At 42.6% G+C, this 14360-nt stretch overlaps 1 protein-coding gene across 1 annotated transcript; it reads left to right on the top strand.

Moving 5' to 3' along the window:
- The first annotated feature begins 2558 nt into the window (after positions 1 to 2558).
- BRK1 (BRICK1 subunit of SCAR/WAVE actin nucleating complex) lies at positions 2559 to 13448 on the top strand. Its single transcript, XM_028518776.2, has 3 exons — positions 2559 to 2757; positions 12191 to 12273; positions 12545 to 13448. The coding sequence occupies exons 1-3, from the start codon at positions 2640 to 2642 to the stop codon at positions 12569 to 12571; spliced, it is 228 nt and encodes a 75-aa protein (XP_028374577.1). The 5' UTR covers positions 2559 to 2639; the 3' UTR covers positions 12572 to 13448.
- Positions 13449 to 14360: the final 912 nt, after the last annotated feature.

The raw sequence follows: 14360 nt of genomic DNA, 5'->3' as shown, positions 1-14360 counted from the left end.
ATTTTGTTTAGTTCTTTTTGGGGCATTTTGATCTGTTCTTTTCATTTTGGCTATGTTTTTTTTTTAAGATTTTATTTATTTATTTTTTAGAGAGGGAAGGGAGGGAGATAGGAGAGAGAGAAACATCAATGTGTGTTTGCTGGGGGTCATGCCTGCAACCCAGGCATGTACCCTGACTGGAATCGAACCTGCGACACTTTTGGTTCGCAGCCTGCGCTCAGCCCACTGAGCTAACACCAGCCAGGGCTTTTCTTTTTCTCCACATTTTGACAGCCTCCCTGTGTTTGTTTGTATGTATTTAGGTAGATCTGCTTTGACTCCCTGTCTTGGTAATGTGGCCTAATGTAGCAGGTGTCCTGTAGGTTCCAGTGGTGCATCCTTCCCTATTATCCAAGCTGGGTACTTGAGGTATGCCCTTCATGTGGACTGAGTACCCTCTCCTCTCGTAGCTGAGCATTGGTTGCTGTTGGCAGGTCAATGGGAGGGGTTTACCGAGGCTAGTAAACCCCTCCCATTAGCTGCAAGTATTGGCTGTGACCACTGACCACTGCCCTCTGGCCCTCTGGGGAGGATCAGCTGTACAGGGGGCAGGGTGGTGGTGCTCTGATGTGGTCTGTAGCTGTCCACTGGGTACACTGGCCCTGGGGTTTTCTGGGTGGTACAGGCCAAGGTCAACCCTTACCTGTGTTTTGCCCAGGGAGACTCTGCCTGAGCTATAAGGCAATCCGAGATGGCTGCTCCTTCTGCTGGGCTGGGAGATTCCCAGGGGAAGCCAAGCTGTGAATGTAGACTTGTTGATGTTAGTGCCTGGCCTGGGGCTTACTGAGGTCTCCAGCTGGTGCTTCTTTGAGAGGATTTAGGAAATTGTGCAACATGAGCCAATTCTTATGGAAAAGCAGGATGGATAGGTCTGTAAATTGGACGGGACACAGTCTCTGGGGATCTCCAAGGCAGATCAAGCTGTGTAGCCAGGTTGATGGAGTCTCAGCTATGGCACCAGCTTGCTGGCTCTGTGGCTCTGTGAGGGGAGGGAGGGTTTAGAAAAAGGACAATGGCCCTCTGCTCGCCTTGATGCCAGATGCTTCAATTTCTCCCAGTATGCCACTGGTGCCTTTTAAGCTGCTACTACGGCGCTGGAGCACAGAGGGAGTGAGTCTGGGTAGATAAATCTGTGTGTGGGTTCTTTAAGAGGAATTGCTGGGGGCTCAAGAATTTTCTTCCACCAACTCAGTCCCTGCTGCTTTCTGTAGCTAGAAGTTGTGGGGACTTATCATCCTGGCTCTGGAACGTGGGCTGAGGGGCCTTGTGTGGGACTGGGACTTCTCACTCCCAGGATATCCCTCCTGAATTTTTATCCACCACACATTGGTGTGGGACCAATCCTTCAGCACCTGCGCCTCTCCTACCAGTCTAGATGGATATAGTTTCCTTAATTCTGTAGTTGTCAATCCATTCAACTTGATTTCTGATGGTTCTGAGTGATAGCTGTTCTATATTTTAGTTGTAATTTTGATGTGGTTGTGCAAAAAGGTGAGCCATGTCTGCCAATGCTACCATATTAACTGGAAGTCCCCCAATAATTAGCATTTAAATGATTGCATAATATTGCTATAAATGCCTATACTTTTGTTTAGCCATTTCAGACTGTGGAGATTTAGTTGCCTTTGTTTTTTTTGTTTTGTTTTTAAAAGATTTTATTTACTTTTAGGGGGAAGGGAAGGGAGGGAGAGAACATAGATGTGTGAGAGATACATGGATCCGTTTCCTCTCACACACCCCCCAGCTGGGGCCTTGGCCCCCAACCCAGGCATGTGCCCTGACTTGGAATGAACTGCAGGTCTTTTGGTTCCCAGGCTGGCACTCAATCTACTGAGTCACACCAATCAGGGCCTTTTTTTTTTTTTTTAAATCCACGGCCAAGGCTATGTTTCATTGATCGAGAGACACACACACATCTCTGAAAAACAGCAATTGGTTGTCTATCATAAGCGCCCCCACCAGTACCAAACCTGCAAATTTTGTGGTGTATGCAAGGACGCTCCAACCAACTGAGCCACTCCGCCAGTCTCTTTATTTTTTTAATAGTTAATGCTACAAAAAGTACTTTGTGTTAAAGTGCTTTTTCTTTTTCACTGATTTTCTTAATGAAATATTTAGGTCAAGAAGTTTAATTTTTTTACAACTCTTGCCATTAATTTACAAATTTCCTTTTGAGGGACTGTAATTTACACAGTGTCACCAGCTATTTATGAGCCTATCAATTACTTAATGTGGTTTAATCGGTTATACCCAACTTATTGCCGTCACAGGAGTCTGGAGCAGCTGAAGAACTGGGTGGGGAACGCGAACTCACTCTCTTCCTATCAACGCTAACTGCCAGAGACCCGGTGGGGTGACGGGTTGGGGTGCTCGGCGCGTGCGCACTCCATTTTGCCCGTCAGAATCGAGGAGACAGTTTTCAGGGGCGTGGCAGCAGGGAAAGAAAAACACTCGCCGACCGGGTTGTGACGTCGCGCAGGCGCAAACAATGGCAATTGATTCGTGAGTGCCCCTAGATGGGATTGGGTTGGCGGCGCAGGCGCACGGGCGTCCTGGAGGATCGGGGCGCCTGCGCAGTTGTTCTTCCTTAGGCGGCAGCCATGGCTGGACAGGAGGACCCGGTGCAGCGGGAAATTCACCAGGACTGGGCGAATCGGGAGTACATTGAGCTCATCACCAGCAGCATCAAAAAAATCGCGGACTTTCTCAACTCGTTCGGTCAGCGGGGCGAGCAGCGGGAGGCGGGATGGAGGGAGGCCTCGGAGGCAGTTTGGCCGGGGAGCTGAAAAGCTTTGATGGGGCTCTCTCTGGGAGCCCTCGGGTCCTGCTACATTTTGCTTCCTCCTTCAGGCCCCGTCTTCCTCCTTGCTCCCTGACCCTGAGGCTCCATTGGCCAGTCCCTGTAGGGTTATCCTGCTCTTCGCTGAGCTCATCGGTCTTACTGCTATCATTCCGGATCCATTAACAAGTCCTTTTTCCTGACGCGTCAGGCAGCCCCATCCACCCTCTGTGTCTTCAGTAGTCTCCCGCTTCCTTTGTGTTCCACTTCTTTCCAGTTCCTACTTTGCACTCTCTTGAGTTCACCTTCCAGAACGTAGCCGTGGCCGAGTCGCTGCCCTGTGTAAAGACCCTTGACGGTTCCCCAGCTCCTTCAGGATCCAGTCGAAACTGTTTAGCGCCATGGCCGTTTACTCGCCCCTTCAGCCTTCTGTCTGTCCTTTCTTGTCTCTGAGTGTGGTAGGAGATGAGGTCAGAGGTAAGGTCCAGATCGTGTAAAGCAATGGGAATCTCTGTATTGCTAGTATCTAGCTGTCAGTAGGTGTTCTGTCTGCCTCTAGCAAAATCTTTCCTAGGCATGGCCTGCTCATGATCGTCTTTTTTCCGTATCTTTCTGGACAGCGAGACTGTAACAAACTTCCATCCCTTTTCTTCAGGTGTTAAGAGAACTGGGTGCTGTGTAGACTTATGTAATCACAAAGTGTAAGGATGACTTGCAGCAGTGGTCCCCAGCCTTTCTGGCACCAGGAACTGGATTCGTGGAAGACAGTTTTTCCATGTACCCGGGTAGGGGGTATGGTTTCAGGATGATTCAAGCGCCTTACATCCAAGCTTACCTCCTGCTCTGCGGCCTGGTTCCTAACAGGAACCAGGGTATCCGCTGGAAGCCGGACTTGGGGGTCCCCTGACATATGTATGTGATCTTTTTCCAGCTCGTGTGCTTCTGTTCAACAATTCAGCAACAGTAAGCAATTAAGATTAAGTAGGGGAAATGATGTATAGAGAGATTTTAAAATGTATTATTTTTCTAGCTAGAGGACTGATGAGTTCTAAGGATGCAACATGAATTTCGTTAAAAAGCATCAGCAAAAGAAACTAGTTCTCAGTGCAAGATTATCTCAGGCACTGTGGGGGACACAGAACAATTTTCTGTAGGCAAAGAATTTTTAGCTTGAAGGTGAAATAACTTCAGAACAAATTAGAACATTGTTTTTGTATTAACGTATTTACATATAAGATATATAGGATTATTAGTTTGATGTATCTTGGTATGGTAGATTTCCTCACCAGGGAATGGAGGTAAAGGTTATATTGTTGAGAGAATAGAATAATATAAATATATATGTCAATAATCCGCATTCATACACATAACTTGCTAGAGAATGTATTAGGAAATGATATCAAGAAATCATAGATGTCAAGTTTCCTGAAATTTTTTCAGGACCATGAGTGAAGGGATATGGTTTAGTGGAAGATAAGTGGTTTTGGAGACAGGAGACTCAAGTTCAGAGAGGCTACACTCATTGATTTTAATCAGTGAAAACATTGAGAAATACTGACCTGTTTACTGTAATACTCAGTCTGTTTCCTCAAAGACTTTCTTTTTTAAAGTTCCATGCAGAGTCTTTCAATGTTAGTTTTCATAACTGGTTTCTTCTGCTTTCTGAATAATTAGGGTTCTTTACAGTATTCTTTGCTCATAACATTCCCTCAGAAGAAGGACCAGGTAAGAAACCAAAATATTGCATGCCGGGGGGGAAAGATGGAATGATGACAAGCTCATAGCTTTGGATTAGTCCAGAAAGGCAGTGAAAAATAGTTTAAAAAATAACTAATGTATAGAGTTTTAACTTTAAAATGTAGAATTGAAATATTTCAGTCATCTGGTAAGCATTAATATCTGATATGTACACACAGAATATCCAAGCAGAGTATTAAGAATGCCAGTTCAATCTGTAGAACATCTAACATCAGTCAAACTGGGGTGGTTTTTCAAAATGTAAAAGTACTCTAGCATCTCAGTCCTCCAAATTTGGATTTGGTAATATAGCTTCATTTTTGAGCATTGAATTGTATTAAGAAGCTTTTAGTTCACATTAATTTATTGTTGACACAAATCTTCTTGACATATTATACCCACTAAATTTATATAGTGGGTGAGCCCTGGAACTGACTGAAAATGAAAGAGGTTGAGTTTAGTATTTGTGGAGGAGAAATTTTTTTTTTCTTTATTAGCAAAGAAATACCTGCTCTGAGATTTTTATCATATGCGTGTGAGTCCCATTTTGTGACTAGAAAGAGAATAAAGACTTTTCTTTTTATTCAAGATTTCCACCAAGTCTGAGGAAATGGACAATAATTCCAATCTTTAGGAGCCAGAAAAATGGTTTCCTTTAGCTTAGGCTATTCTCCTTTAAAGTGATGACAATAGCCTGATGTTTAGAGTAATTAGTTACTCAATGGTTTTTGAAGATTCTGTAGAAAGTGATTTTGTTCTTTAAAGAAAAGAACAATTAGGCCCGGCTGGTGTAGTTCAGTGGATTGAGCTCCGGAGTGGGAACCAAGTACGAACCAAAGGGTTGATTCCCAGTCAGGGCACGTGCCTGGGTTGCGGGCCAGGTCCCTAGCTAGTATGGGGCGAGCGAGAGGTAACTACACATTGATGTTTCTCTCCTTCTCTTTTTCCCTCCCTTCCCCTCTCTTTAAAAATAAATAAATAAAATCTTTTTTTTTAAAAAGGAAAGAACAATTAGAGCAGAAAGAACAGTAAGAGCAGAATTATGAAGCAAGATTAAACAGTAAACAGTCTAATTTACCGGGTATAAAGCTGGTGAATACTGGCAATATCATCATACAACAGTTTAGACAAAGGCCAACAGGCTGAGAAACTGGATAAATCCTAAGGTTATGTTTGAGTATATTATCTTGGCATTGTGTGACTTGGGATTAGTGTGTGTGGGATATATTTTTCCATTCTGAGTCCTTAGCATAACTCCTTAGTTCTGCTATGTATCTGTATGGCATGTATGGAGTTTATGATAATATAATTTGGTGTTGCAAAGATTCAATAGGAGTTTACTTCGAGGAGGCATCTGTAGCACTTTGAAATGGCAATAATCCTGTAGTCCTCTCCCTGACCACAGAGAGTGTGTTGACTATGTGCTTTGGAAAGAACAGTTTTTACAAGAGAGCTGATGACATTCTGAACAGCTTTTACCCTGTGATTGCAGCTGGTAAGAGTAGTTACAATGTCTTTGTGTGGTTGTGTTACTGATTTTAGAGAGAAAGAGAGAGAAACATGGATTTGCTGTTCCACTTACTTATGCTCTCATTGGTTGCTCTTCTTATCTGTGCCTTGATCCCCAGATCAGACCTTCCTTGGCCTAGCAGGATGGCATTCTAACCAATAGAGTTACCCGTCCAGGGCTCTTTGTGGTTTTCTCTTTCAGCATGCCAGGACCACCTGAACCGGAGGACACACAAATCACACAGCAGTGATAGCATCCTAACACTCAGCCCATTCTCTACTTGGAACGGGAAGTTTCCAAAAATAGATCGTAACGGATGATAGGGGTTTTTTTATATACTCTTTTTTCTGGTCCTAAAGCTGATGTGTGCAGAGAAGCATAACAAAAAATCAAGAATGTGACTTTTTAAATTTCAATTTTTATATTTTGCCAACAGATACAGCATGCCTGTTGTAGCTCAGCTGTGTGACACATGCTCTGGAAAGGAATAATTAATAAATGACATAGTAGTTACTCCTAAGAAATTTAGAATTTTGTTGGAGAAATAAGACTTACCTGCAGAACAGCTCAAGAGAAAGACTTGAGTTTTGCAGTCCTAATAGTTCACAGAAGGAGCTGTCAGGTAGCTGGCATTTGTCAGCAGTTATGATGTATGTAATTGTCCTCCCTTACCCACTGTTTCACTTTCTGCAGTTTCAGTTACTTGCAGTCAACTATGGTTTGAAAACATTAAATGGAATATTCCAGGAAAAAAATTTATATCTCTTTAATTTGGGTCCTTTCTGAACAATGTGATGAAATCTCTTGCTGTCCCACTCTGTCCTGCCTAGAACGTGAATCATCTCCCTTTGTCCAGCACAACTATACTGTGCATACCACTGCCTGTTAGTCACTTAGCAGCTGGGAAGGTTACCAGGTCTGCCACCATGGTGTCACAGCGTTAAAGTAACCTTCATTTCACTTAAATAGCCCCAAAGCACAGAGGTAGTAATGCTAGTAACTCTGGTATGTCACAGAGAAGCCATAAAGTGCTTGTTATATACAGTCTGTTGCCCACGCCACATCACAGTGCCTGTGTCACTTCATCTCATGTAGGCATTGTACCATGTCACATCATCACATGAAGGATGAATATAGTACAGTAAGATAATTTTTGAAAGGCCACATTCATATAACTTACTATAATTATTATCAGTTATTGTTAACCTTTTACATGCCTAAGTTATAAATTACATATGTATAGGAAAAAGCATAGTATATTCGTATGTAGGGTTTGGTAGTATCTGGTTTCAGGCATCCACTGGGGCCTTGGGACACATTCCCTGTGGTTAAGGGTGACTACCATATACAGCATCAAACACCTGTCAAGGTCAATTGGCATTTTCGGTTCAAGTCTGGTGATAATGTAAATATAAATGTACTCTGATTTCAGATTTGTTCAGCTGCTGGACACTCCCTGTGTTTTGTTAGAATCAGCATGTATTTAATGGGGCCTGAAATATAACCAAGGTTTTTGGAGTTCCACATTTTATATTTCTCAGCAGTCCTTATTCATGCAGGCCAGTAGCATCGTGTTGTTCTTGGATTCTGACTCATCACCAGATTGCCAGAGCTAGAACAGAACAGCCATCCCGGAAGGAACCCTCCCTCTCACCACCCTGCCACTTTGGATAATTTTAGTTCTTTTTATGGGAAATGACAGGTTGTCTGTGATAACACTCATGCTTTACTAAATAGCATAGGTGACATGCCTTTGAGCCTCTAAAAACCAGACTGAAAGAGACTTGGTCCTGATGGGTAGTTGTGGCAGTGTATCCAGAAAAAGGAGGGCTCTGAGGTGCTTCTTCTCCAGCTAGACCTGGGCATTAGGAGAAGCAGTAGTCACAGATAAAAGGACAAGAAGGAGAGTGAAGAGGGAAGGAGAGTTGACTTGGGGTGGTGAGCACACAAACAGTACACAGATGATGTGTTATATAGAATTGTATCCCTGAAACCTACATAATTTTACTGACCAATGTCACACCAGTGAATTCAACAAGAAATAATTTTAAAAAGAAGAAGAATGAAGAATATTCAGAATAGGCAAATCCACAGACACAGAAAGATTAGTGGTTGCCAGGAGCTGAGTGGAGGCAGAATGGGAAATGATTACTAACAGATATTTCTTTAGCAGTTATAAAAATGCTCTAAAATTAGATTATGGTGAAACCTGCACAATTCTGTAAATATTCTAAAAACTATTGAATTTTATATTTTAAGCAGATGAGCCTCATGGTATATAAATTATATATCAATGAAACTGTTTTTTAAAAAGACCAATGAAGAGTAGCAGTGAGATTGGGTACATGGGAAAGGATCTAATGTAGAAACAAAAAGGAAAAAGTGAACTAGAAAGTGGAAGAGTTGGGCTGTAAGTAAACTGTAGGGGATGTGGGGAGTAAATTATGGCCTCAGAGGCTCAGCAGGATGGTAGCAGTGTGTGCTGGGACAGTGCGATGGGAAAGAATACCACGTGGGCAGTGAGGGAACTGAGCTCCTATACAGTGTTGTCCCGTCAGCCACCCACGATGAGCCCTCCACTTACTAGGCCTTGTTTTCCCCACTTGTGAAATTTGTGGATCACACTGGAGTCCATCTTTTGTTCCATTAATATACCAGAATCTATCATTTTTTCCCAAGAAACATCTATGTGTCAGGCAAGACCGTAAGGTTACAAAGATTAGGAAGAGGCAATGTCTGCCTTTGATGAACTCATTTTACTGGGGAAACAGATGTGTAAATAAATTATAAATTACATGTATATAAATAACATTTTGTTTTGCTGCAGGGACATTTTCTCATGTCATTAGATTTTTTTTTAAGATTTTATTTATTTTTATCCTGGCTGGCGTAGCTCAGTGGATAGAGTGCGGGCTGTGAACCAAAGTGTTGCAGGTTCGATTCCCAGTCAGGGCACATGCCTGGGTTGCAGGCCATGGCCCCCAGCAACCGCACATTGATGTTTCTCTCTCTCTCTTTCTCCCTCCCTTCCCTCTCTAAAAATAAATAAATAAAATCTTAAAAAAAAACTCATGTTAAAAAAAAAGATTTTATTTATTTTTAGAGAGACGAAAGGAGGGAAAAAGAGGGGGGGAAACATCAGTGTCTGGTTGCCTCTGGAGCACCCCCTACTGGAGACCTGGCCCACAACTCAGGCATGTGTCCTGACTGGGAATTGAACTGGCAACCCCTTGGTTGGCAGGCTGGTGCTCAGTCCACTGAGCCATACTAGCCAGGGCTAAATATTCTCAAAAGTGTTAATTTTTTAAAAACAATTTATTTATTGTGGTCAGGTAGTTCAGTTGGTTGGAGCATTGCCAAATACACCAAAAGTTTGGGAGTTCAGTTCCTGGTCAGGGCACACACCTAGGTTGTGGGTTCAATCCCCAGTTGGGTCGCGTGTGCATATGGGAGGCAGCTGACCAAGGTTTCTCTTTGTCTCCCTTCCTCTGTCTAACATCAATAAACATATCCTTCTGTGAGGATTTTTAAAAAATTGCACTCATTTTAAAAAGGGAGAAACATCAGTTTGATGGTCCACTTATTTATACATCCATTGGTTGTGTCTTGTATGTGCCCTGAGTGTGAATCTCACCCACATCCTTGGTGCATCAGGACAACACTCTAACCACTGTGCTACCTGGCCAGGCCCAAACTGCTAATATTTTTTTATCCTTGCCCGAGGACATATTTTCTTTATCATTGTTTTAGAGAGAGAGGTAGGGAGAGAGAGAAACTTCAATGCAAGAAAGAAGCATTGATTGGTTGCCTCTTGTATGTCACAGGACTGGGGATCCTGACCGGGGATTAAACCCACAACCCACGCTTTGGCTGGTGTGGCTCAGTGGATTGAGTGCTGGTCTGCCAACCAAAGTGTCGCTGATTCCATTCCCAGATCAGGGCACATGCCTGTATTGTTGGCCAGGTCCCCAGTAGGGGGCACTCAAGAAGCAACCACACATTGATGTTTCTCCCTTTCTCTTTCTGTCTCTCTTCCCCTCTGTTTAAAAAGAAATACAATCTTAAAAAAAAACCAAAACCAAAAACCACAACCCAGGTATGTGCTCTGACCAGGAATTGAACCTGCAACCTTTTGGTTACAGGATGATACTCCAACCAACTGAGCCACACTGGCCAGGGCCAAAACTACTAATTTTTAATGACTTTGTTTTGTTTTGTTTTTATTTTTAAAATTTACTTATTTTTAGAGGGGAAGGAAGGGAGAAAGAGGGAAAGAAACATCAGTGAGAGAGAAACTTCCATAGTTGCTTTATGTGCTCCAACTGAGACTGAACCCACAACCTAGGCATGTATCGTGACTGGGGATCTATCTAGTGACCTTTTGCTTGGTGGAAGGACGCTCAACCAATGAGCCATACTGGTCAGGGCTTGAATGGCTGTTTTAATAGTCTCTCATAGATATGCCATACTTTATCAAAGCATTCTAAGAAATAGTGGTGAACATTCATGTTTAAATCATTACCCAAAGCAAGATATAACTGAAGACCAACTACATTTAATTTTAATTAATTAATTTTAATTAATTAATTAAAGTTAATTAATTTTAACTTACAAATTAAATTTAACCATAAATGTTTAGGTAAATAACAGAAGAAGAAGAATTATATCCCTCTGACAAAGATCTCAGGGTTCCATAAGCCTTGAAGGAGAATGTTTGGATGAGTAAGATTTGGACATGATGAAATGAAATTGAGGGAAGATCAGGGTATAGGAAGATGTGTCTCCAAAGGGATGACAGAACGCTATGCATAACAGCCGGGGGAGAGATGAAAAGGAAGTTATGAGCTAAGTGTTAAATCATGCAGTGGGAGTCTGTGTTGGAGAGTGGATATTTTAGACTGAAAAGTGAGGACTAATGAGAGATGACTGAAAACAGTGTTGGAGGAAGTGGTAGGAAATAATTAGCAGGCCTAGGAAACTTTCTCCTGTGTGTCAAGAACAGTCACAGAAAGAGTAGTCAAGTAGCTTCTGTTAGAGAAGTTTGCAGATGAAGTTGTTTTAGGGAAAATCTAAGTTTCATTTTGGGTGAGGTTGTGAAAGAAGATGAAAAGGTGGGAGAGGAAATTGCAGATGGAATGTGGGCCTCACAGGTATTGGATGTTCGTGTTCCCTCTCATTCTGAAAGGCCTGTGCAGATATCGGTGGAACAGTGAGTGCCGTGCGGGAGCAGCGGCAGTGAAGTGCCTTCCATTAGTCTCTGCTGCTTTCTTACCCTCTGCGTTTCTTCCCTAATGAGATTATTTTCTTCCTCTTCATTTTCCCTCTTTTGACACTCTTAGTTTGCCCATTAGCAAATGTTCATCTGTACAGCCTTGCTCTTTTAGTTTTCTGTTGTTGCCATAACATTACCACAGATGTAGCAGCTTATATCACATAAATTTATGTTTCACAGTTGTGTAGATCAGAAATCTAGCGCTGGCTCACTGGGCTGAAATTATGATATCAGCAGGGTACCTTTCTTTCTGGAGGCTCCAGGAGAGGATTTGTTTTTTTGCTCATTGGGTTATTGGCAGACTTCAACAGCTGTTGAAGAGATCCCTGTATCCTTGCTGGCTGTCTGCAGAGAGCCTTGCCCACCTTCTAAAGGTCACTTGGGTCTCTTGGCTCATGGCCCCCTTCCTCTGTCTTCAAAGCCAACAATGGCAAGTTGAGTCCCTTTCACACTTTGAACGTCTTCTGCCTTTCCTCTTCTTTTCTCCTCTACCTTTATGGGCTTGATATTAGATTGGGCTTCTCTAGACAATCCAGAATCTTAAGGTTCTTAACCTTAATCATATCTACAAATTCCCTTTTGTCATGTAGGACACATATTCACAGGTTCCAGGGATTAGGGTGTAGACATCTTTGGGGGCCATATTGTCTACCATACCACATTTGGTAGAAAGTTCAACTTTTTTCACTCTAAACAGCTGTGCTCCTGAGATACTTCTCACCTTGTCCTTGCCACTCCCCTGTATTGCCCACCAGCTCCCATTTCTATTTAGCATGATATATCATTCCTCTTTTTTAGTTTAGGGGGGTGTGTGTAATGACATTAATTCTGAATATCAGTCTTCTTTTACCAGATATGTCTTGTCGTTCAAGACTCGCAACACTGAATGAGAAATTGACAGCCCTTGAACGGAGAATAGAGTACATTGAAGCACGGGTGAGTATGATGGGCAAGGTGTTTCCTCATGAGGATAGGCAGTGGCTGTGCAAGAGAGGATACATGTTTTTACTTCTTGCCAAAACAAACCTGGAAGCAGAAATAGTCTGAGAGAAGTTAAGTGCCTTGCCTGTATTTGAACCAGGTTTCTGAGACTCCGAAGCTATTTTCTTTTCTATTACTCCCTACTACCTAGGAACTAAAATAAGGTTTTTTTCTTAGACCCTCTGATCCTTTTGAATTTATCTAATTGTCACTTTTCCTTCAACAGGTGACAAAAGGTGAGACCCTCACCTAGAGCTGTGCCAGGCTGCTGCTGGGAAGTTGCTTTACAGAACACAGGCCTCCGTGGGAAAGGTCCCAGCAGCCGTCCACTCCTTCCTCTCTCCTTAAAGAACAACAGGGCTTATTCTTGTTTTTCTTCCTTCAATAATGTGGCCTTTGGGCTCTGCCATGTACATCTGACAGTGTGATATGGCATGTGGGGCGAAGTCCAGGGGAACTCTTGAAAACATCAGGCATTTTACCTTTCAGTAACATTTTGCAGAACTACTGGTCAATGTATTTGAGGCTCTCAGCGCCAAAAGTCTGGGACTTTGTGAAGGTCCACCCACCTCTCACTTTCTTTCTCTCCGACTCTCTTTACAGTTTCCATTGCCTCTGCATTGATTCTGTAAACAGTCTTTGTCTCCTCCCCACCTTTGTTTGGGGGTGGTGGACAGTCCTGGCTGAGACAGTCATGCCCTGGCAAGGTGGCTGCCAGAGAATGTTGTTGTTAACCCCACTTTATTGTCCTTCTAGGGAGGTCAAGGCCAGGCCCTGACTTGGCTTGAAGGGACATTTCAGTTTTCTTTCTGTCATTTGGGCTGCCTGCCTCTGATATTTCACTAATAAACTCCTCAACTTTATCTGACTGCTGTGATTGTGGTGGGGAGAGGAGCTAGAGATGGAACTCATATTCCACAGAAATCTGATGTGTGGGATTATTATTCCAACAACACTTTCAGGGGAAGCTGCTTGATCAAAGCCTAGGTAACTTACCAGCCAGAGCCCCCATATTTGGACTTTGAGCTGACAATTCATCCTGGGAATCATTTGGTCATTCAGCAGACATTTGCCAAGTGCTTACTTTGTGGGTACATTATGTATGCTCCAATAAAAGATACAATGTTGAATCAGGCTTGATGCTCACAGTTTATTGCAATACCAGCATTCACACAGTTTGATCCAGGGTTCCAAAACCAGGTTTTATAAGGTACAAGCTAAATGTCTACTTTTCTAAAGCAAATAGTTTAAACAGAAGAGTCTAAAACTTCATTCTAGAATCTAAAGCTTGCTATAAACTTGTGCCAACCTTCTTCTAAAGACTTAAGACAGTTACATAGAAATTGTTCAGTACTGTCCTCTTCCTTTTCTCAGTCCCTGTCATGCTCACACTACAGCTCTGGGTTTATGAATTATTTTCCAGTTTAGTGTCTGCATGCTACAATATACGTGGGTGCCTTTTCCTATATTACCCAGCTGGGTACCTTGTAGAAGGTGGGTAATCAGCAAGTACCAATTGAACTGACTGACTTAGAGAGCTCAAGCTGCTTTGTACTTTTAGAACACCTGCTTAGACCTGTGGAAGACTATTTACAATAGCACCTTTGTTTAAAAACAGGGTTTTACAATGGAAACAAAACTGACATCCTTTGCTTTGGTTAAGTGCTGTTTTTTGAAACTTACTGAGCTCATCTGTTGAGTGTTTTTTAACAACCACTTGAGTTCATTGTGTGTAATATCTCACCCTATCCTTTCCAGAATCAAGAATTAGTTTTTTGGGTTTTTTTAAAAGATTTTATTTATTTACTTTTAGAGAGGGGAAGAGAGGGAGAGAAACATCAATGTGTGGTTGCCTCCCATGCACCCCCTACTGGGGACCTGGCCCACAGCCCACGTATGTGCCCTAGTTTGGGAATGGAATCCATGACCCTTCGGTTCATAGGCTGGCACTCAGTCCACTGAGCCACACCAGCCAGAGTAAGAATTAGGTACTTCTGAAGTTTAAGTTTTAGGTTATTTGGTGCTCTGTAGTCAATTTAGCA

Source organism: Phyllostomus discolor, chromosome 7, assembly GCF_004126475.2.
Source record: "Phyllostomus discolor isolate MPI-MPIP mPhyDis1 chromosome 7, mPhyDis1.pri.v3, whole genome shotgun sequence".
In the NCBI taxonomy this organism is placed as follows: domain Eukaryota; kingdom Metazoa; phylum Chordata; class Mammalia; order Chiroptera; family Phyllostomidae; genus Phyllostomus; species Phyllostomus discolor.
Note: the sequence above shows the minus strand (reverse complement) of the source record. Positions and strands in the feature narration are given on the sequence as shown.

Excerpts from the sequence above, each read along its gene's own strand:
- BRK1 (XM_028518776.2), top strand. The coding sequence starts at position 2,640 with ATGGCTGGACAGGAGGACCCGGTGCAGCGGGAAATTCACCAGGACTGG. Across the intron at positions 2,758-12,190 it reads GGACTTTCTCAACTCGTTCG|ATATGTCTTGTCGTTCAAGA; the intron begins GTCAGCGGGGCG and ends TTCTTTTACCAG. Across the intron at positions 12,274-12,544 it reads TAGAGTACATTGAAGCACGG|GTGACAAAAGGTGAGACCCT; the intron begins GTGAGTATGATG and ends TTCCTTCAACAG.